A 24,479-nucleotide genomic window follows, 5' to 3' on the forward strand; every position below is an offset into this window, starting at 1 on the left:
CTTAAATCTATTATTAAAAGCAGTTCAACATCTGAAGAAAGTATGTCCTCTTAACAGAGAAAAAGGCCGAATTCAAGTTTTGCACTAGCTTACTTTAAACTCATTTAGGTAAAGTTCATTAAATTTATTTTAAACTTAGTCCTAACCATGCATAAAACTTTTTTTGGGGGTCCACTTCACACAAGATTTCTAATTGCTTTCTGTAACAGGCACCTGAAAGTCAGACCTACATTCTTTTAGCTTTATAAAATGTAATTTTACTTTTATATATTTTTTTAAATGGGGGGGGTGCGGTACTAAGATGGCAAAGGAATAGGATGGAGAGATCACTATCTCCCCCACAAATTCATCAAAAGTTCATTTGAAAGCTGAACAAATTCCACAAAGCAATGTCTGAACACTGGTGGAAGACAACAGGCACCCAGAAAGGCAGCCCATTCTCTTCGAAAGGAGGTAGGACAAAATATAAAAGATAAAAAGAGAGACAAAAGAGTTAGGGACGGAGATCCATATCAGGGAGGGAGTCATGAAGGAGAAGTTTCCAAACACCAGGAAACCCTCTCACCAGTGGGTTTGTGGGGAGTTTTGGAATCTCAGAGCACAACATAACCATGAAGAAAACACACACACACACACACACATACACACATTACACGCCTAACCGCAATTCCCAGAGAAGAAGTAGCCCAGACACTCATGTCCACCAGCAGTGAGCGGGAGCTGAACAGGGAGGCACGGGCTGCATGCTTAGGGTAAGGACCGGGCCTGAATGTCTTGAGGACAAGCTGAGAGAGCTAACGTGAGATAGCAGCCCAAACTGTGGGATAGCCTGAGAGAAAAAAAACAAAAAAACAAAAAAAAACTTTCCCGGGAAAAGCTCTGAGGCACAACTTGGTCTGCTCAAAGAACAAAGAACTGAGTGAATACCAGAGGAGAGCTCGACAGCTGTGGACCAGCCCCTCCCCTTGCTGGTGGCCAAGAGGCAGGTGAGTGAGAGCCAGAGCCGGAAGGTGAGGGGCAATCTCGGCCCCAGAGATAGCATCCTCCACCAAACTGTGAGCAGGCTCCCAGTTGCTAACCAAGTCTTCCTGGGATCCTGGGTGGTTGACGTCCACCAAGAGGATCACAGTCAGAGATCAGCTTCCCAGAAGAGACACACAGCACACCTGAGACAGTGCTCTCTTGGTGCACCCGGGAAACTGAGCGGCTGAGACCAGGGAGGTGATAAGACACTCCACCCACCCGGGGAGAGTGCCTTTGCTAAGCACCCGATCACTTGAGCTGCTCAGACCTGGGAAGGGCACAAAACGCAGGCCCAACGGAATCTGTGCCTTTGTAGAGTACCCAAGAACCTGAACCTGAGCAGCTAAGAGCTGGGAAGTGCATACAAACCAGGGCTCACTTTAGACAGTTCCCCTGAACAACCTGGAGCCCGAGCAGTGTAGACTGGGAAAACACACACACTGTGAGCAGGGGGAAACCCAGTGTGGCCCAGACACTGTGAGCACTCCCCACACACACCAGTGATAATTTCTTTGCAGTGTTCCTCCTCTGCACAGCACAGTTGAACAAGAGAGCCTAAATAAATGGCCACCTTCACCCCCTTGTGTCAAGGTGGAAATTAGACACTGAAGAGACTTGCAAACAGAGGAAGCCAAAATAAACAAAGAAGAGGGAACTGCTTTGGAAGTGACAGGTGCAACAGATTAAAACCCTGTAGTTAGCATTAACTACATTGGAAGGGGCCTATATATCTTGAGAAGTATAAGCTGGAACAAGGAACTATCTGAAACTGAACTGACCCCACACTGCCCTAAAAATCTCCAGAAAAATTCGTAGATTTATTTTACTATTATCATTTTTATTATTCTATTTTTTGAGAATTTATCCATTATTTTATTACCATAGCACACAAGTATATGTAGAGATATATACCTTACATACACAGACATTCTGTAGAGCAATAACTGTAGTGAATGTTTTATATTTTGTAAGATTTACTTAGTATCCTGCTTCATAGGTTCTTTTTTTTTTTAATTTTATTTTATTTTTAAACTTTACATAATTGTATTAGTTTTGCCAAACATCAAAATGAATCCGCCACAGGTATACATGTGTTCCCCATCCTGAACCCTCCTGCCTCCTCCCTCCCCATACCATCCCTCTGGGTCGTCCCAGTGCACCAGTCCCAAGCATCCAGTATCGTGCATCGAACCTGGACTGGCGACTCGATTCATATATGATATTATACATGTTTCAATGCCATTCTCCCAAATCATCCCACCATCTCCCTCTCCCACAGAGTCCAAAAGACTGTTCTATACATAAGTGTCTCTTTTGCTGTCTTGTATAATGGCACCCCACTCCAGTACTTTTGCCTGGAAAATCCCACGGATGGAAGAGCCTGGTAGGCTGCAGTCCATGGGGTCGTTAGGAGTCGGACACAACTGAGCGACTTCATTTTCACTTTTCACTTTCATGCATTGGAAAAGGAAATGGCAACCCACTCCAGTGTTCTTGCCTGGAGAACCCCAGGGATGGGGAAGCCTGGTGGGCTGCCGTCTATGGGGTCGCACAGAGTTGGACACGACTGAAACGACTTAGCAGCAGCAGCAGCATAAAGGATTATTGTTACCATCATTCTAAATTCCACATATATGCTTTAGTATACTGTATTGGTGTTTTTCTTTCTGGCTTACTTCACTCAGTATAATAGGTTCCAGTTTCATCCACCTCATTAGAACTGATTATAATGTATTCTTTTAATGGCTGAGTAATACTCCATTGTGTAAATGTACCGCAGCTTTCTTATCCATTCATCTGCTGATGGCCATCTAGGTTGCTTTCATGTCCTGGCTATTATAAACAGTGCTGCGATGAACATTGGGGTACACGTGTCTCTTTCCTTTCTGGTTTCCTCAGTGTGTATGCCCAGCAGTGGGATTGCTGGATTATAAGGCAGTTCTATTTCCAGTTTTTTTAAGAAATCTCCACACTGTTCTCCGTAGTGCCTGTACTAATTTCATTCCCATCAACAGTGTAAGAGGGTATCCTTTTCTCTACATCCTCTCCAGCATTTATTGCTTGTAGAAATTTCGATCGCAGCCATTCTGACTGGTGTGAAATGGTACCTCATAGTGGTTTTGATTTGCATTTCTCTGATAAAGAGTGATGTTGAGCATCTTTTCATGTTTGTTAGCCATCTGTATGTCTTCTTTGGAGAAATGTCTATTTAGTTCTTTGGCCCATTTTTTGATTGGGTCATTTATTTTTCTGGAGTTGAGCTGTAGGAGTTGCTTGTATATTTTTGAGATTAGTTGTTTGTCAGTTTCTTCATTTGCTATTATTTTCTCCCATTTTGAAGGCTGTCTTTTCAGCTTGCTTATAGTTTCCTTTGTTGTGCAGAAGCTTTTAAGTTTAATTAGGTCTCATTTGTTTATTTTTGCTTTTATTTCCATTACTCTGGGAGGTGGGTCAAAGAGGATCCTGCTGTGAGGTATGTCAGAGAGTGTTTTGCCTATGTTCTCCTCTAGGAGTTTTATAGTTTCTGGTCTTATGTTTAGATCTTTAATCCATTTTGAGTTTATTTTTGTGTATGGTGTTAGAAAGTGTTCTAGTTTCATTCTTTTACAAGTGGTTGACCAGTTTTCCCAGCACAACTTGTTGAAGAGATTGTCTCTAATCCATTGTATATTCTTGCCTCCTTTGTCAAAGATAAGGTGTCCATATGTGCATGGATTTATCTCTGGGCTTTTTATTTTGTTCCATTGATTCATATATCTGTCTTTGTGCCAGTACCATACTGTCTTGATGACTGTGGCTTTGTAGTTGAGCCTGAAGTCAGCCAGGTTGGTTCCTCCAGTTCCATTTTTCTTTCTCAAGATTGCTTTGGCTATTTGAGTTTTTTTGTATTTCCATACAAATTGTGAAATTATTTGTTCTAGCTCTGTGAAGAATACCGTTGGTAGCTTGATAGGGATTGCATTGAATCTATAAATTGCTTTGGGTAGTATACTCATTTTCACTATATTTATTCTTCCAATCCATGAACATGGTAAATTTCTCCGTCTATTAGTGTCCTCTTTGATTTCTTTCACCAGTGTTTTATAGTTTTCTGTGAATAGGTCTTTAGTTTCTTTAGGTAGATGTATTCCTAAGTATTTTATTCTTTCCGTTGCAATGGTGAATGGAATTGTTTGCTTAATTTCTCTTTCTATTTTCTCATTATTAGTGTATAGGAATGCAAGAGATTTCTGTGTGTTGATTTTATATCCTGCAACTTTACTATAGTCATTGATTAGTTCTAGTAATTTTCTGGTGGAGTCTTTAGGGTTTTCTATGTAGAGGATCATGTCATCTGCAAACAGTGAGAGTTTTACTCTTCTTTTCCAATGTGGATTCCTTTGATTTCTTTTTCTGCTCTGATTGCTGTGACCAAAACTTCCAAAACTATGTTGAATAGTAATGGTGAAAGTGGGCACCCTTGTCTTGTTCCTGACTTTAGAGGAAATACTTTCAATTTTTCACCATTGAGGATAATGTTTGCTGTGGGGTAGTCATATATAGCATTTATTATGTTGAGGTATGTTTCTTCTATTTATGCTTTCTGCAGACTTTTTATCATAAATGGATGTTGAATTTTGTCAAAGGCTTTCTCTGCATCTATTGAGATAATCATATGGTTTTTATTTTTCAATTTGTTAATGTGGTGTATTACATTGATTGATTTGCAGATATTGAAGAATCCTTGCATCCCTGGGATAAAGCCCATTTGATCATGGTGTATGATCTTTTTAATGTGTTGTTGCATTATGATTGCTAGAATTTATTAAGGATTTTTGCATCTATGTTCATCAGTGATATTGGCCTGTAGTTTTCTTTTTTTGTGGCATCTTTGTCAGGTTTTGGTATTAGGGTGATGGTGGCCTCATAGAATGAGTTTGGAAGTTTACCTTCCTCTGCAATTTTCTGGAAGAGTTTGAGCAGGATAGGTGTTAGCTCTTCTCTAAATTTTGGTAGAATTCAGCTGTGAAGCCGTCTGGACTTGGGCTTTTGTTTGCTGGAAAATTTCTGATTACAGTTTCAATTTCCGTGCTTGTGATGGGTCTGTTAAGATTTTCTATTTCTTCCTGGTTCAGTTTTGGAAAGTTGTACTTTTCTAAGAATTTGTCCATTTCTTCCACGTTGTCCATTTTATTGGCATATAATTGCTGGTAGTAGTCTCTTATGATCCTTTGTATTTCTGTCTTGTCTGTTGTGATCACTCCATTTTCATTTCTAATTTTATTGATTTGATTTTTCTCGCTTTGTTTCTTGATGAGTCTGGCTAATGGTTTGTCAATTTTATTTATCCTTTCAAAGAACCAGCTTTTGGCTTTGTTGATTTTTGCTATGGTTTCTTTTCTTTCTTTTACATTTATTTCTGCCCTAATTTTTAAGATTTCTTTCCTTCTACTAACCCTGGGGTTCTTCATTTCTTCCTTTTCTAGTTGCTTAAGGTGTAGAATTAGGTTATTTATTTGACTTTTTTTCTTATTTCTTGAGGTATGGTTGTATTGCTATGAACTTTCCCCTTATGACTGCTTTTACAGTGTTCCACAGATTTTAAGTTGTTGTGTTTTCATTTTCATTCATTTCTATGCAAATTTTGATTTCTCTTTTTATTTCTTCTGTGATTTGTTGGTTATTCAGCAGCGTGTTGTTCAGCCTCCATATGTTGGCATTTTTAATAGTTTTTCTCCTGTAATTGAGTTCTAATCTTACTGCATTGTGGTCAGAGAAGATGCTTGGAATGATTTCAATTTTTTTGAATTTACCAAGGCTAGATTTATCCTCCACGATGTGATCAATCCTGGAGAAGGTTCCGTGTGCACTTGAGAAAAAGGTGAAATTCATTGTTTTGGGATGAAATGTCCTATAGATATCAATTATGTCTAACTGGTCTATTGTATCGTTTAAAGTTTGTGTTTCCTTGTTAATTTTCTGCTTAGTTGATCTATCCATAGGTGTGAGTGGGGTATAAAGTCTCCCACTATTATTGTGTTTTTGTTAATTTCCCCTTTTATACTTGTTAGCATTTGTCTTACATATTGCGGTGCTCCTATGTTGGGTGCATATATATTTATAATTGTTATATCTTCTTCTTGGATTGATCTTTTGATCATTATTTAGTGACCTTCTTTGTCTCTTTTCACAGCCTTTGTTTTAAAGTCTATGTTATCTGATATGAGTATTGCTACCTCTGCTTTTTTTTTTTTTTTTTGGTCTCTCTTTGCATGGAATAACTTTTCCAGCCCTTCACTTTCAGTCTGTATGTGTCCCCTGGTTTGAGGTGGGTCTCTTGTAGACAACATATGTAGGGGTGTTGTTTTTGCATCCATTCAGCCAGTCTTTGTCTTTTGGCTGGGACATTCAACCTATTTACATTTAAGATAATTATTGGTAAGTAGGATCCCGTTGCCATTTACTTTATTGTTTTGGGTTCGAATTTATACACCATTTTTGTGTTTCCTGTCTAGAGAATATCCTTTAGTATTTGTTGGAGAGCTGGTTTGGTGGTGCTGAATTCTCTCAGCTTTTGCTTGTCTGTAAAGCTTTTGATTTCTCCTACATATTTAAATGAGATCCTTGCTGGGTACAATAATCTGGGCTGTAGGTTATTTTCTTTCATTACTTTAAAAATGTCTTGCCATTCCCTCCTGGCTTGAAGAGTTTCTATTGAAATATCAGCTATTATCCTTACGAGAATACACTTGTGTGTTATTTGTTGTTTTTCTCTTGCTGCTTTTAATATTTGTTCATTGTGTTTGATCTTTGTTAATTTGATTAATATGTGTCTTTGGGTGTTTTGCCTTGGGTTTATCCTGTTTGGGACTCTCTGGCTTTCTTGGACTTGAGTAATTATTTCCTTCCCCATTTTAGGGAAGTTTTCAACTATTATCTCTTCAAGTATTTTCTCATGGTCTTTCTTTTTGTCTTCTTCTTCTGGGACCCCTATGATTCGAATATTGCAGCGTTTAATATTGTCCTGGAGGTCTCTGGGGTTGTCCTCATTTCGTTTAATTTGTTTTTCTTTTTTCCTCTCTGATTCATTTATTTCAACCATTCCATCTTCTACTTCACTAATCCTATCTTCTGCCTCTGTTATTCTACTATTTGTTGCCTCCAGAGTGTTTTTATCTCATTTATTGCATTATTCATTATATATTGACCCTTTTTTATTTCTTCTAGGTCCTTGTTAAACCTTTCTTGCATCTTCTCAATCCTTGTTACCAGGCTATTTATCTGTGATTCCATTTTGATTTCAAGATTTTGGATCAATTTCACTATCATTATTCGGAATTCTTTATCAGGGAGACTCCCTATCTCTTCCTCTTTGTTTGGTTTGGTGGGCATTTTTCCTGTTCCTTTACCTGCTGGGTATTCCTCTGTCTCTTCATCTTGTTTATATTGCTGAGTTTGGGGTGTCCTTTCTGTAATCTGGCAGTTTGTGAAGTTCTCTTTATTGTGGAGTTTCCTCACTGTGTGTCAGTTTGTACAGGTGGCTTGTCAAGGTTTCTTAGTTAGGGAAGCTTGTGTCGGTGTTCTGCTGGGTGGAGCTGGATTTCTTCTCTCTGGAGTGTAATGAAGTGTCCAGTAATGAGTTATGAGATATCTATTGTTTTGTAGTAACTTTGGGCAGTCTGTATATTGGAGCTCACAGCTGTGTTCCTGTGTTGCTGGAGAATTTGCTTGGTATATAATTCCCTGGAACTTGTTGGCTCTTGTGTGGTGCTTGGTTTCAGTGTAGGTATGGAGGCATTTGATAAGCTCCTGTCAATTAATGTTCCCTGGAGTCAGGAGTTCCCTGGAGTCAGAGTTTGAACTTAAGCCTCCTGTTTCCAGTTATTGGACTTATTTTTACAGTAGTCTCAAAACTTATCCTTCTATACAGCATCATTGATAAAACATCTAGGTTAAAGATGAAAAGTTTCTCCACCATGAGGGTCACCCAGAGAGGTTCACAGTGTTACATGGAGAAGAGAAGAGGGAGGAGGGAGTTAGATGTGACCCGAATGAGATGAGGTGGAATCAATAGAGGAGAGAGCGGGCTAGCCAGTAATCACTTCCTTATGTGCACTCACAACTGGACCACTCAGTGATGTTCATGGAGTTATACAGAGAAGAGAAGAGTGAGGAAAGAGACAGAGGTGGCCAGGAGGATAAAAGGGGGGGGATGAAAAGGAGAGAGACAGATCCAGCCAGTAATCAGTTCCCTAAGTGTTCTCCACCATCTGGAACACACAGAAATTCACAGAGTTGGGTAGAGTAGAGAGGGGTTAGGGAGGAGACACAGGCGACCTGGTGGAGAAAGGAGAGTCCAAAGCGGGAGAGAGCAGTCAAGCCAGTAATCTCGCTCCCAAGTAAAAAATGGGTACTGAAGATTGGATTCTTAAAGGTAAAAAATTTGTAACAGATAGGTAAAAGCAAAAATTAAAAATCTAGAGTAGAGTTTGGAATTTCAAAAATACAATGTTAAAGAAAAGAAGAAGGCAAATAAAGAGAGAAAAGAAAGAAAGAAAAAAAAACAAAGTCACAAAGATTATAAAGAAAATCAGAAGAGATCAGTCACTCAGGTGTGTCCGACTCTTTGCGACCCCATGAATCGCAGCACACCAGGCCTCCTTGTCCATCACCAACTCCCAGAGTTCACTCAGACTCACGTCCATCGAGTCAGTGATGCCATCCAGCCATCTCATCCTCTGTCGTCCCCTTCTCCTCCTGCCCCCAATCCCTCCCAGCATCAGAGTCTTTTCCAATGAGTCAACTTTTCGCATGAGGTGACCAAAGTACTGGAGTTTCAGCTTTAGCATCATTCCTTCCAAAGAACACCTAGGGCTGATCTCCTTCAGAATTGACTGGTTGGATCTCCTTGCAGTCCAGGGGACTCTCAAGAGTCTTCTTCAACACCACAGTTCAAAAGCATCAATTCTTTGGTACTCAGCCTTCTTCACAGTCCAACTCTGACATCCATACACGACCACAGGAAAAACCATAGCCTTGACTAGATGGATCTTTGTTGGCAAAGTAATGTCTCTGCTTTTGAATATGCTATCTAGGTTGGTCAAAACTTTCTTTCCAAGGAGTAAGCGTCTTTTAATTTCATGGCTGCATTCACCATCTGTAGTGATTTTGGAGCCCAGAAAAATAAAGTCTGACACTGTTTGCACTGTTTCCCCATCTATTTCCCATGAAGTGATGGGACTGGATCCCATGATCGTTTTCTGAATGTTTGAGCTTTAAGACAACTTTTTCACTCTCCTCTTTCGCTGTCATCAAGAGGCTTTTTAGTTCCTCTTCACTTTCTGCCATAAGAGTGGTGCCATCTGCATATCTGAGGTTATTGATATTTCTCCTGGCAATCTTGATTCTGGCTTGTTTTTCTTCCAGTCCAGCATTTCTCACGATGTACACTGCATATAAGTTAAATAAACAGGGTGACAATATACAGCTTTGACGTACTCATTTTCCTATTTTGAACCAGTCTGTTGTTCCATGTCCAGTTCTAACAGTTGCTTCCTGACCTGCATACAAATTTCTCAAGAGGCAGGTCAGGTGGTCTGGTATTCCCATCTCTTGAAGAATTTTCCACAGTTTCTTGTGATCCACACAGTCAAAGGCTTTGGCATAGTCAATAAAGCAGAAATAGATGTTTTTTTGGAACTCTCTTGCTTTTTCCATGATCCAGCAGATGTTGGCTATTTGATCTCTGGTTCCTCTGCCTTTTCTAAAACCAGTTTGAACATCAGGACGTTCAGGGTTCACATATTGCTGAAGCCTGGCTTGGAGAATTTTGAGCATTACTTTACTAGTGTGTGAGATGAGTGCAATTGTGCGGTAGTTTGAGCATTCTTTGGCATTGCCTTTCTTTGGGATTGGAATGAAAACTGACCTTTTGCAGTCTTGTGGCCACTGCTGAGTTTTTCAAATTTGCTGGCGTACTGAGTGCAGCACTTTCACAGCATCATGTTTCAGAATTTGGATTAGCTCAACTGGAATTCCATCACCTCCACTAGCTTTGTTCATAGTGATGCTTTCTAAGGCCTACTTGACTTCACATTCCAGGATGTCTGGCTCTAGGTCAGTGATCCCACCATTGTGATGATATGGGTCGTGAAGATCTTTTTTGTACAGTTCTTCTGTGTATTCTTGCCATCTCTTCTTAATATCCTCTGCTTCTGTTAGGTCCATACCATTTCTGTCCTTTATCGAACCCATCATTGCATGAAATGTTCCTTTGGTATCTCTGACTTCTTGAAGAGATTCCTAGTCTTTCCCATTCTGTTGTTTTCCTTTATTTCTTCGCATTGATCCCTGAGGAAGGCTTTCTTATCTCTTCTTTCTATTCTTTAGAACTCTGCATTCAGATATTTATGTCTTTCCTTTTCTCCTTTTCTTTTGGGCTCTCTTCCTTTCACAGCTATTTGTAATGCCTCCCCAGACAGCCATTTTGCTTTTTTGCATTTCTTTTCCATGGGGATGATCTTGATCCCTGTCTCCTGTACAATGTCACAAACCTCATTCCATAGTTTATCAGGCACTCTATCAATCAGATCTAGGCCCTTAAATCTATTTCTCACTTCCACTGTATAATCATAAGGGATTTGGTTTAGGTCATACCGGAATGGTTTAGTGGTTTTCCCTACTTTCTTCAATTTCAATTTAAGTTTGGAATCAAGAGTTCATGGTCTGAGCCACAGTCAGCTCCTGGTCTTGTTTTTGCTGACTGTATAGAGCTTCTCCATCTTTGGCTGCAAAGAATATAATCAATCTGATTTCGGTGTTGACCATCTGGTGATGTCCATGTACAGAGTCTTCTCTTGTGTTGTTGGAAGAGGGTGTTTGTTATGATCAGTGCATTTTCTTGGCAAAACTCTATTAGTCTTTGCCCTGCTTCATTCCGTATTCCAAGGCTAAATTTACCTGTCACTCCAGGTGTTTCTTGACTTCTTACTTTTGCATTCCAGTCCCCTATAATGAAAAGGACATCTTTTGGGGTGTTAGTTATAAAAGGTCTTGTAGGTCTTCATAGAACCGTTCAACTTCAGCTTCTTCAGTGTTACTCGTTGGGGCATAGACTTGGACTACTGTGATATTGAATGGTTTGCCTTGGAAATGAACAGAGATCATTCTGTCATTTTTGAGATTGCATCCAAGTACTGCATTTCAGACTCTTTTGTTGACCATGATGGCTACTCCATTTCTTCTGAGGGATTCCTGCCTGCAGTAGTAGATATAATGGTCATCTGAGTTAAATTCACCCATTCCAGTCCATTTCAGTTCGCTGATTCCTAGAATGTCGACATTCACTCTTGTCATCTCTTGTTTGACCACTTCCAGTTTGCTTTGATTCATGGACCTGACATTCCAGGTTCCTATGCAATATTGCTCTTTACAGCATCGGACCTTGCTTCTATCACCAGTCACATCCGCAGCTGTGTATCCTTTTTGCTTTGGCTCCATCCCTTCATTCTTTCTGGAGTTATTTCTCCACTGATCTCCAGTAGCATATTGGGCACCTATCGACATGGGGAGTTTCTCTTTCAGTATCCTATCATTTTGCCTTTTCATAAATTGATAACAAATACCAAAAGTCAAAAGTTAAAAATCTAGAGAAGAGTTTGGAATTTCAGAAATACAATGTTAAAGATAAGAAGAAGAAAATGAAAGAGAAAAAAAAAAAGTCACCAAAAGTATAAAGAAAATATAGGTATAAAATTGATAACAAATACCAAAAAGCATAAATTCAAAATCTAGAGTAGAGTTTGGAATTTCTGAAATACAAGGTTAAAGAAATGAAGGGGAAAAAAAAACAAGGTCACAAAAATTATAAAATATATATATATATGAAGTTTGCTTTAAAAAAAATAGGGTTTTTTTTTTGCAAAGTAATAGTAAGTTATAAAAGTGAAAATTAAAGGATTAATAGAGGACTTAAAATTTAAAAAAAAATTAAAAAAAGAAAGAAAGAATGATCATAAAAATAGTAAAAATATATCTAGGGCTTTCTCTGGTGGTGTTGTGGGTATTGTGGGGTCAGCTCATTTTCAGCTAGTTCCTTGGTCAGCCTTATATTTCTCAAGACCTATAGGCCCCTTCCTATGTAGTCGGTACTAACGACAGGGTTTTAATCTATTGCCTGTCGCTTCCAAGGCGGTTCCCTCTGTTATTAAAAATAAATAAATAAATGTCCACCACCACCCTCTTTGTATCAGGGTGGAAATCAGACACTGAAGAGACCAGCAAACAGAAGCTATAACAAAACTCCATTCTAGGAGCTGATACTATTCCAAACTCCATTCTCATTGCAGAAATGGGCTCATGGAAATTAGCGATCTGAACATTATAATCTGAATAAGGCAAGGGACTTTTCTTTGGAACTCTCTCAGGTTGTTTCCGGTTTTCAAACTCTGGCCCAGCAGTTCTCAGAAATGCCTTTGCCAGATGTGATATTTGGTCATGTTGAAGGGATGCTGCTAAACATCTACAATGCCCAGGCCAACACCCAGCTCAAAGAATGATCCTGCTACAAAAGGTCAACAGTGAGAAAATAAGTAAACCTATTCTAGACCAGGACTTTCCCCTCATCACTGTGCATACCAGTCACCCAGATACTAGTTCGTATGTAGTTTCTGATCAGCAGGTCTTGCCTGGTCTTGCCTGGTGAGTCAAGAGGTTCCTGGATGGTGTTCATGGTGCAAGTACTGTACTGTGGCCATTTTTGAGTAAGCAAGGCTGTGTTCATATATTTTGTAATCATGCATGTAGTTTTAGATTTTCTCCACTCCAAATTGTCTTCACCTGAGCTTTTGAATGAAAAGTGTAAGCATTCACTCCAGATGTATGATCAGTTCTATTTTTTTTTTTTACAAGGACCCATGTATCACACCAAATAATATACTTCTGAAAAGTCTGAAATGCTATTTTTCAAAGAAGATCCATGTTTGTGTACACACACACACACACACACACACTCAGTTAGGTCTCTAGGAAGACCCCACAAGGTCCTGCTAAGTTTCACAACAACTAACTGATAAAATAATAAAATTGAATTGAATTGAAGGTAATTGTAATAGTCTTATCCTGCTTGTTTGAAGCATTTGTTTTTATACATGAAGATAACCGTCATAACTACTTTGCTCTTCAACTTTATTTTATATAAAATATGAAATAATAAATGAAACAGTGACTTCATTGGTATCCTTTTGAGGTCATGTGGAGAGGGTGGAAGAATATATGTGTTTGCACAACAGGATTCCAAGCTTTCCAGGGACTCATCCTTTAATTATGAGGATGATATATAATGGTTGATATTAATATTTTTCATTCTCTACCTTTTAGTGGTTTTGAGAAAATTCTGAGGAGTGGAAGATATTTCATTTTGAGGAATGGAAGGAATCATATTTTTTGGAGGCAGTGGAAATTTCATACAGACACAAGAAAATAATTTAATAAAACCCAAAACATGCCTACAGTCCTTCAGTTCAATGAATATACCTTATAAATGAACACATGTTTATGTGTTCACATGTTTATGAGTATATGAACTGCCTGAAAAACACGTCTTTCTGATAGATTTAATGTTTTATCTCACCATACTTAGGTTTAACCCTACTCTAGGGCCTTGTGTGTTTAGTTCCTCTATCATGTCCTACTCTTTGTGACCCTATGGACCTACCCACCAGGCTCCTCTGTCCATGGGATTTTCCGGGTAAGAATATTGGAGTGTGTTGCCATTTACTTCTCCAGAGGATCTTCCAGACCCAGGAATCAAACCCCCATCTCATCTCCTGCATTGGCATGTGGGTTCTTTATAACTAGTATCACCTGGAAAGTCCACTCTAAAGCCATACTATATCTATTTATTTCTTTATAGGTGACTTCAGAATAGATTCCACTTGGAGATGTATTTTATTGTCAATGACTAATTGCTAATGACTGTGGTAGACCAAGTGGACACAAGGGTGTACAGAAGACCAACAGCCTAGTGAGTAAAATACCCTTGACTAGTGACAACAAGCAGTATGTTAAGTTTGAATTACCAAAAACAGCATTAACGTAGTGATATGTAAAGAAATATTTTCACAAAAGTGAGAAACTGTGGTCTCAGATTTTCTTGCCAGGAAGTATTTTCCAAACTTATGGAAATGGTACATCTCATGACTATCTCTTTTAGTCAAACAAAATGAAAAATACTCAGTATGGCCTATTTTATTTTACAGGAAATAATTATTAAGTGATCCATGTAGACTCCTGAAATAAATGTGTGTATTTTCAAATATTTCACCTCCAAGATTGGAAATGTAATTGCGAGAGTAGGAAAATGAAAAAGGGAAAAATCAAGGATATCAGAAATATCACAAAATACATAAATTGTATAAAGTCAAAATCAAAATAGAAATGCCAAAGAAAATAGAAAGGCAATGCTCTACTTCCATAATTTGATCAAAGACTGACAGCATTGACCTCAGGGTTTGTGCTCTGCTTTCATGGGCCCTAGAACAATAGGGCATTTTACAGTCACCTTTTCAAAGAGTATTTTCAGACCCCTCTTTAATTCTCTATTTCTCAGGCTGTAGATGAAGTGGTTCAGCATTGGTGTGACCACAGGGTACATCACCGAGCCTCTTGCACTTGAGTGTGAGCTGTGGGTAACAGCAGAGCTAAGGCACACTCCTCAACTCATACAATAAAATAAGGAGACAACTTAGAGGTGAGATGCACAGGTGGAAAATGCTTTATACTTCCCCTGAGCTGATGACATTCCTTGTATGGAGGAAACTATCTTAGAACAAGTGTAAAAGATACCAGTGAGAGGACCACCAGCCAGCAGTAGAGCTACAGAATACATCACCATATTATTGAGAAAGGCGTCAGAACAGGCAAGTTGAATCATCTGACTGAGTTCACAGAAAAAGTGGGGGGTTTCTAAGACTGCAGAAAGCCAGATGCAACACCATTAAGCTTTATAACAAGGAATGTGGGACACTGATGATCCAGGACACCAGCACCAGCAGTTCACAGAGCTGGGGGTTCATGATGACCGTATAGTATAGGGGGTGACAGGTGGCCATGAAGCAATCATAGGCCATTGCGGTCAGCAGTAAAATGTCTAGTACTACAAAACGTGTGAAAAAATGTACCTGGGTGATGCAGCCTTCAAATGTTATAACTTTGTTCTGTGTCTCGATATTCCACAGCATCTTTCGGATGGTGGTGGAGGTGAAGCAGATGTCTACAAGCGACAGGTTGGAGAGGAAGAAGTACATGGGGGTGTGGAGTTGAGAGTGTGAGCTAATGGCCAGGATGATGAGCAGGTTTCCAAACACAGTGATCAAGTACATGGAGATGAAAAGCCCAAATATGAGAGGCTGCAGTTCTGGTTCCTCTGAAAATCCCAGAAGCTGAAATTCGGGAACCCTTGTTAGGTTTTTTGGTTCCATTTGGTGAAGGTGACTACCAGGAAAGGGGCAAAGTAACATGACTAATTTTCACACAAATGGGCAATACTCACATGGTTGAATTGCTGTCTTGTATATTTTGCCATAAAGATATTAACTTCAAAATTTTGCTCATAGATTTTGTGCACTTTGGGGAACCACTTGAGTCATCTCTACTTAGCAAACTTGTGTAACTACCAGTGTTTTCAACAAGATGTCTTGTATTCATGTTTTAATGAAAAAAATTTTCATGCATCTTAAAAATATAAATTGAATAGTGACAAAGTCTCAATATTGTCATTGCAGGGAATGCAGGGTGCTGAAAACAAAAGCTCCTAAGATCCCATTTTGGTGACAGAATATAAGCCAAAAAAAATTATATACCGTGTCAGATGGTGGCCAGTGGTATGAAGGAAAAAAAAAAAGAGGTCTGATGTAGAAAGTCAAAAGGGAGTATGATTTTTCATGTATATTTAGGTAAGGGCTGAGAACAAGGTGATATTTGAAAAGAGACCTTAAGGATAAAAGAACTAGGGCCATGAACATACCTGGGGCAGTGCATCTTGGCAAGGCAGCAGCTAATTTGAAGGTCCTGAGGAAGGTGTTTGTTTAAGATGTTCCAGTCCAGAAAAGGAAGCCAGTCTGGTGAGGGATATAAGCAGGAGGGATAGTGAGGAGAGATGGTGTCAGAGGATGTTGGGGAATGAGGTGTTCTCCCTCCTTCTGTTGAAAATTCAGGTCACAAGGGGTTCTTCATCCATGTTTTTTACCTTCTTCAATTTGTGAAATTCAGTACTAATAAAGCCATATGTGAGACAATTGATGGAAAATCCAAAACCAAATTCTAAAGAAAATGTTATGATAGTTATAACTTATGTCACTAATTCAATTTTTTATAACAAAGACATTGAAAGAGATAATATGACAGCAAGTTGTTATAATATGAGATGGAAGCACTGTCTGAGTTAAAATTTCCTCTTAGTTAGAAACATATGGATTCCAATATGCATGTGGAAGATAAGGATGACATTTATTCAAATGTAAAGAAGAGAAGTTTTCAAATGGAGGCTGAACATGACACAACTTTTAGAATAGATTTAGAATGAAAGGACCATGAGGAATAAGAGATGTGGAAGTAGTTCAAAATATGCAAAAGTGTGATGTATTTGCACCACGTATGAAGAACATTCCTTTTAATTTTTGTTTAAGGCAAGGATATGCAAGTGAAGGATATTTGAGTGATGGCTCAATTCCTTCAGTTAAAAAAATATTGGAGAGAGCATGAGAGATGACACAGATTTTACCACACAAAATTTTAATTCTCAGAAATTCTGCACAAATAATTGTATACATTATGACATATCAAAGGGCAAACAGCAATCTTGATCATAAAAATCCATTTCCTAGTTTGAAAGCATGTAATAATTAAAAAAAAAAAAAGGAGCAAAAATATCCTGAATTTCCTATACAAAAGCAAAGAACTTGACTGGTCAGTTTTTAAAGGTGGCAGTAATGGGCTAATGATTCTATCAGATCAAACAGTTGATCCTAAAGGAAATCAGTTGTGAATATTCATTGGAAAGACTGATGCTGAAGCTGGAGCTCCACTACTTTGGCCACCTGCAAAGAGCTGACTCACTGGAAAAGACTGCTATGCTGGGAAAGACTGAGGCAGGAGAAGGGAATGACAGAAGATGAGATGGTTGGATGGCATCACCAACTTGATGGACATGAGTCTGAGCAAGCTCCAGGAGTTGGTGATGGACAGGGAAGACTGGCATGCTGCAGTCCATGTGGTCGCATGGACACGACTGAGCAACTGAACTGAACTGAATGATTCTACACCTATATTTAATATTATACATAATGAAATAATTGCAGGGTAAGCTCTTTGGCATACAGTTTTGATATCGTTTTTTTTTTTTTTTTTGAAATTTAAGAGGATGGAGACACTGAAATGTATGCCTCATCAAGGACTATTGCAGGGGAAATGTTTGCCAGCATTCTAGGTCTGGATCTTATTCATCATAGTTAAATATGCTTCTGCTAGAAAAACGTGCTACGTCACTGTACATCCCTCCACAGCTAATACACTAATATTCTACTTCAGTTAATGACAAACGTACTTGGACTTAGGTTCTACTTTGACTGAAAGCACTTTGCACATCCCACTCCCTCTTCTAACTGGGCTTTTCTGTCCATCATTTCATGGTCAACATTGACCCTTGCATTGTCAAGCTCAGCATCATGAAATAATACATTAATTTATCAGTCAAGACAACAAAAAAAACTCAGTGTTCATGGCTCTTGTTTAGTCTGAATTGGCTCTCATATGAACTCAGGTGAATGTTCTTGGCTGCCATTCCCCTTGACCATATCTTGCAGTATTTACTGGGATCCTGGACTCACCTGGGTAGAGTTTCTGAGAGAAAAGTCTCAACATAGATGTCCCAACTCCTCTTGGATGGTTGATGATGGAGATATCTGTCTACAGATAAGACAATGGGATGGAGTTAAGCATTGGTCCCCCAACTACAGTTTTGACTCTGCAAGCATCAACCATGCCCCAATCTAGTCCAAGGCTGCACAGGCAGAGGGACTGCAGCACAGGAAATATTTATGGATCTTTATGTCTGCTCATTAGCATGATTCTCTTTTGTAACTACCACCTCTAATAACTGATTTCCCTGAGGGACACTGGTCTGGTCAGATAGGAACAGTTTCCTGCTCATACTCTGTGTTTAGGAAACAGAGTATATAGTTTTACAATTTCTGCACACCAAATTGTCTTCACCTGAACTTTTGAAAGAAAGTGTATGCATTCTTTCCAGAAGTGTGATCAATTTTAATTTTTTTTTTATGTAAGGACTCATGAATCACACCAAATAATATACATCTGAAAAAGTTAGAATTGGTATTTTCAAATAAAATTGATATTTTCAAATATATAAAATATTTTTTTAATTTTAAAATCAAGACAAATTAAAAAAAAAAAGTTATTTAATAAATTAAAAGGTATTATTGTTGTTTAGTTGTTATGTCATTTCTGACTCTTTGCAACCCCTTGGACTGTAGCCTGCCACATTCCTCTGTTCATGGGATTTCCCAGGCAAGAATACTGGAGTGGTTTACTTCTATATTGTAAATTAATTGTCCATTTATACCCATAATCTTGATAGGAATGTAAATCGGTGCAGCTATCACGTAAAAGAGTAGGGAGACTGCTCAAAAAATTAAGCATAAAATTACCTTATGATCCAGCTATTCCAATTTGAGTATTTATCCTAAAAATACAAAAACACAAATTGAAAAGATATATGCAACCCTAAGTCCATCACAACATTATTTTCAATAGCCAAATATGGAAACAACCTAAGTGCCTATCAATGAATAAATGGATAATGAAGAAGGCATATATGGATATAAAATGTAATGCTACACAGTTATACAAAAATGATGAAATCTTGAAGGAGGAGACTAAGATGGCAGAGTGAGAGGATGTGGAGTCCACCTTGCCCACAAACACATCAAAAATAATCTACACGTGACACATACACACACTGAGTTTAAAATAGATAACTAATAAGGACCTATTGTACAGGACAGGGAACTCTATTCAATATTCTGGAATGGCTTACATGGGAAAAGAAGCTAAAAAGAGCAGATATACCTATATTTATTACAGTTTCACTTCTCTGAACTCCTGAAACTAACCCAGCAATGTAAATCAATTATAGCATAGTAAAAGTTTTTAAAAAGTAGTTGCAGAAATTAAAACATGTGATAAAGTTCAACATCTATTCATGATATAACAATCCTCATCAAAGTGGGTATAGAGGGAACATATCTCAAAAATAATAATGGCATTCATGACATAAACACAACCAACATCATATTCTTTTTTTTTTGAAGACATTATGCCAGTTTTTTTTTTAAACTTCACATAATTGTATTAGTTTTGCCAAATATCAAAATGAATCCACCACAGGTATACATGTGTTCCCCCTCCCGACATCATATTCTACAGTGACAAGTTGAAAGCACTTCATATAAATATAGGAAAAAGACAAGGATGTCTAATCTCTCTACTTCCAATATTCACTGCTAATACTTCAAAATACTTACAACATTTCCCACAGAAATAGAATTAATATTCCTAAAATTCAGGGCTTCCCTGGTGGCTTAGATGGTAAAGAATCAGCCTGCAATGGTGATTGCAGGCTGGTATTGCAGATTCATCAACCCCTAGGTCAGGAAGATCCTCTGGAGAAGGGGATGGCTACCCACTCCAGTATCCATGTCTAGATAGAGGAGCCCTGGCAGGCTACGGTACATGGGGTCGCAAAGAGATGGACACAACTGACGGACTAACACATATACATGCGTAAAATTCATATGGAACCACAAAAGAGCCTGAATAGCCAAAGCAATTGTGAAAGAAAATCAACCAACAAACCAAACAACGCCCCACCCCTGCCATGACAACAAAGCTGGGCTTATCATTCTCCTAAACTTCAGACTATACTGCAAAGCTACAGTCATCAAAATGGCATGGAACAGACACAATGGAGCAGAATAGAGAGCCAAGAAATAAACCACACACTTATGGCCGACTAACCCATGACAGAGAAAGTAAGAATAATAATAAGAAACAAAAAAGAGTCTTTCACAAGTGGTGCTAGTAAAACTGGACAGCTATGTATAGAGAATTAAATTAAAATATTTGTCACACATATGCAAAAATAAACAAAAATGGATTAAAGAATTAAATGTGACTGGAAACCATAAAAATCATAGGAGATACCGTGGTAGAACAGTCTTTGAGCTAAATAATAGCAATATTTTTTGGATCAGTCTACCAAAGCAAAGGAAATGAAAGCAAAAATAAACAAATGTGACCTAATTATACTTGAAAGCTTTTGCAAAGCACAGAAAGCCACTGAGAGCTTAATGATACAACAATCAAAATAAGCAAATGTGAAGGCAATTGTAAAAATCTGCTACTTCTTACTTTGGGTACTTGCATCAATATTTGAGACAGCATTCATGCTTATTCTATTTTTCAAGTAACTTCAAAAAACTGTATTAAAATGTGATCCTATTGAGGTTACTTTACAGGAAACCAGGGAAAATTGTAATAAAATAAATACTTGTGGAGAAAAATAGGTAAGCCTGGAATTACAGACTGGGTAAGAATTCAACCTTTCTTGTCAGTTGCCCTTTGATCATAATAATGGAAGAGAGCTCTGATTATAACGAGGATTTATAATGGATGATATTCAAATGTACATTCATTGATTCTTTTATTATTATGGCTAACTTTAGTAAAAAAAATGAGATACTTAATTTAGAGCTATGGAAAGATGCGTGAGTGGGAAGTACTGTAAAATTTCAAGGGGAAACAGGAATATAATACAGCACGTCTCCTCGATATAAATGAGTTCCTTTCCAAGAGTGTATTCTTCAGTCCAATTTGTTCATAAGTCCAACAAAGGTGGCCTAGGTACCCAACTAGCACCATCAGTTACATAGTACTATAATCACTTTCCCTGGTGAAATGGCAACCCATTCCAGTATTCTTGCCTGGGAAATCCCATGGAGAGAACAAAGAGTTGAACATGACTGAGCGATTAAACCAAAGCCATCACACAAATAACACACAAAAAATAAGTACAAAACATAAAGAAAACCTTCTTAATTTTACAGTGCCTTGAAAAGTACAGTGGTAGAGTACAGCAGCTGGCACATAGAGGTTGGCATTGAGTGAACAGACAAAATTATTGAATGGAGGAGGGAGAGGAGATGGGAGAAGGCAGAGATGAAGGATCACTAACAGTAGTAGATGGAAGATGAAATTTCACTCATGCCTGATGTTAATGGCACAGGTTCTGGTTCCTTGCTGGATTCATTTGATCTACCCTCTTGAAAAAACTTCCCAGTAGCTCCTGGGATACTCTGGTAGCTTAGTTGGTAAATAATACACCTGCAATGCAAGAGACCCTGGTTCAGTTCCTGAGTCAGGAAGTTCCCCAGGAGACAGGATAGGCTACCCATTCCAGTATTCTCTGCCTTCCTTGATGGCTCAGATGGTTAAAAAAAAAATCCACCTGCAATGCAGGAAACCTGGGTTTGATCCCTGGGTTGGGAAGATCCCCTGGAGGAGGGCTTGGCGACCCATTCCAGTATTCTTGCCTGGAGATTTCCATGGACAGTGGAGCCTGGTGGCTACAGTGCATGTGGTCACAAAGAGTTGGACATGAGTGAGTTACTAAACACTTGAAAAAACAATCTACTGATGTCTTGATGTAGCTTTTTCTCCTATCAGAGATGACACAGAAGCACTGGATTGCATTTTGAACAGCTGCTGCAACCTTCGTGTGCCACTCTGCAATCAGGTCCTATGCCTCAAAAACTCATTTGTTGTTGTTCAGTTGCTCAGCCATGTCCAATTCTGTGAGACCCCATGGATTGCAGCACACCAGGTTTTCCCATCCATCACCATCTCCCAGTTTGCTCAGACTCATGTCTATTGAGTCAGTGATACCATCCAACCATCTCATCATCTGTCGCCCCTTCTCCTGCCCTCAATCTTTCCCATCATCAGGATCTTTTCCAATGAGTTGACTCTTCTCATCAAGTGCCCTCTCAAATACAGAAATTCCCTGGCTATTTCCTGTGTTCTGGATCTCTCCTGTTCTTCACTTACATCTTTTTCCTCTTGCCTCTCTTATTAGTTTTGCTGGTCCTCCAATTCCTTCTTTTCACCTCGCTCCACTGTCTCAGTTATTTTTGTTTCCATCATTATTACTTGGTGCTTTTTAGCTGTACCAGCAATATCACCACTGCTTTTATGCTTTCTTCCAGACATCCTGGGCTTGAAATAAATGTAGAGTACTACTGTACCCTATATAATACTCTACACACACACACACACACACACACACACACACACAATATGCCACCTAAAAGATCTTTTGGGCAAAAAGACTATATATATATATATGTGTGTGTGTGTGTGTGCGTGTATACACACACATTTATACATGTATCTATATATAGAGAGAGACACACACAAGTTGACACTTGAACAAGAGAGTTAAGGGTTCTAACTTTTCATAGTCAGAAATCCTCCTGTAACCTGACAGTTATTTTTCTATATCACTTATACAACCAGTTGTAATAAAAATAATATAAATTCTCTTGGTTGTTAAGTGTATTTTTAAATGATTAATGCAACTCGAAACTATTACTTCAGGGAAATAGGAGAAATATTGCTTGGGATGGCATGTGTCATTTAATAAGTAATTATTGTTAATAAATCTATAATATCCCATCAAATAATAGAACCTCCAAATGTTTTGACTGAAAGGTAGGAAAATTTTCAAGTAGGAAAATATAAAAACTGCTTATGCATAAGACTAAGGAAAAAACTTAATAAGGAGAGTTCCTAAAATTGCATAAAGATGCTGAATCCAAAAATGAAAAGAAAAATGGAAATCCCAGGAAACAAATAGGAGAAAATTTTATTCCATAATGATCAAAGAATCACAATTTCTGGTTGTGAGGCTTCAAGTTATGCAATCCAGGGGACTAGAGTATTTGGTGTTTTAAACTTGGCATAAAGTGGAATCTCTTTAGGGCCCCTTTTATATCTTGATTTCTCAGACTATAGATGAAGGGGTTCAGCAGGGGTGTGACCACAGTGTACATCACCGAGGCAATTGTACTTGAATGTGAGGTGTGGGTAGCAGCAGAGCTAAGGTAAACTCCTAAGGCTGTAAAGTAAAACAGAGAGACAACCAAGAGGTGGGACACACAGGTGGAAAATGCTTTGTATTTCCCTTGAGCTGATGTGATTTTACCCACGCAGGAAACTATTTTAGAGTAAGAGTAAAGGATACCAGCAAAAGGACCACCACCCATCAGGAAAGCTGAAAAATACATCACTATGTTATTAAGAAAGTTGTCAGAACTTGCAAGTTGTACTACCTGACTGAGTTCACAGAAAAAGTGGGGGATTTGTACATCTGGATTGAAGGACAATTGCAGTGCCATTAAGCTGTGTAGCAAGGAATGCAAGGCAATCAGCACCCAGGATATGAGAACCAGCAGTCCACAGAGCCGGGGGCTCATGATGACCATGTAGTGCAGAGGGTGGCAGATGGCCACATACCGATCATAGGCCATCACTGTCAGGAGAATGTCATCTAATTCTGCAAAGAGAATGTAAAAGTACATCTGGGTGATACAGCCTTCATAGGTGATTACTTGGCTCTGTGTCTGGATGTTCCACAGCATCTTTGGGATGGTGGTGGAGGTGAAGCACATGTCTACAAAGGACAGGTTGGAGAGGAAGAAGTACATGGGAGTGTGGAGGTGGGAGTCTAAGCTGACAGCCAAGATGATGAGCAGGTTTCCAAACACAGTGATCAGGTACATGGAGAGAAAAAGCCCAAATATGAAGGACTGTATTTCTGCTTGCTTTGAAAGTCCCAGAAGAAGAAATCGTGAAATTTGTGTAATGTTACTTGGTTCCATGGCGTGCAGGTGACTACCAGGAAAAAGGAAAATAATGACAATTTTTACTCATACTAATTCACATAACTGAAATACTGCAATTTCTATTTAGCCCTCAAGAAGTTGATGCTAATATTTTATCTGCAGATAAGTTCTCTTTTAGAGTATGTGTGTATGTTGAGCCTCTTCAATTGTGTCCGACTCTGTGCAACCTCAAGGACCATAGCACACCAACCTCCACTGTCTATGGGATTTCCCAAGAAAGAATTCTGGTGTGGGTTGCCATGTCCTCCTCCAGTAGTTATTTCCAACACAGGGATTGATCCTGCATCTCATGAATGGGTACTGCATTGCAGGCAGATTCTAAACCACTGAGTCACTGCAGAAGCCCCTTGAAGCTATACTTCATTTCATTTCTGACTAGAAATTTTTGTCCCATTCTCATCACATTTGCTAAGAGGTCATATATTCTAGAGTTTTAAT

General features: G+C 38.7%; 1 protein-coding gene and 1 long non-coding RNA gene across 3 annotated transcripts; one reads left to right on the forward strand and one right to left on the reverse strand.

The window, feature by feature from the left end:
• Positions 1–406: 406 nt before the first annotated feature.
• On the forward strand, positions 407–15,289 carry LOC123464573. 2 transcript variants are annotated; one of them, XR_006639605.1, is made up of 3 exons: positions 407–453; positions 13,916–14,026; positions 15,240–15,289. It is a non-coding gene; the product is annotated as an uncharacterized LOC123464573 (long non-coding RNA). The 2 variants fall into 2 exon arrangements; XR_006639604.1 differs by lacking the exon at positions 407–453 and adding an exon at positions 12,435–12,574.
• A 7,780-nt stretch (positions 15,290–23,069) lies between these two features.
• On the reverse strand, positions 23,070–24,044 carry LOC123464581 (olfactory receptor 7A10-like). The gene has a single exon (XM_045161894.1). The coding sequence runs from the start codon at positions 24,015–24,017 to the stop codon at positions 23,070–23,072; it is 948 nt and encodes a 315-aa protein (XP_045017829.1). The 5' UTR covers positions 24,018–24,044.
• Positions 24,045–24,479: the final 435 nt, after the last annotated feature.

Source organism: Bubalus bubalis, chromosome 9, assembly GCF_019923935.1.
Source record: "Bubalus bubalis isolate 160015118507 breed Murrah chromosome 9, NDDB_SH_1, whole genome shotgun sequence".
Lineage (NCBI taxonomy): Eukaryota > Metazoa > Chordata > Mammalia > Artiodactyla > Bovidae > Bubalus > Bubalus bubalis.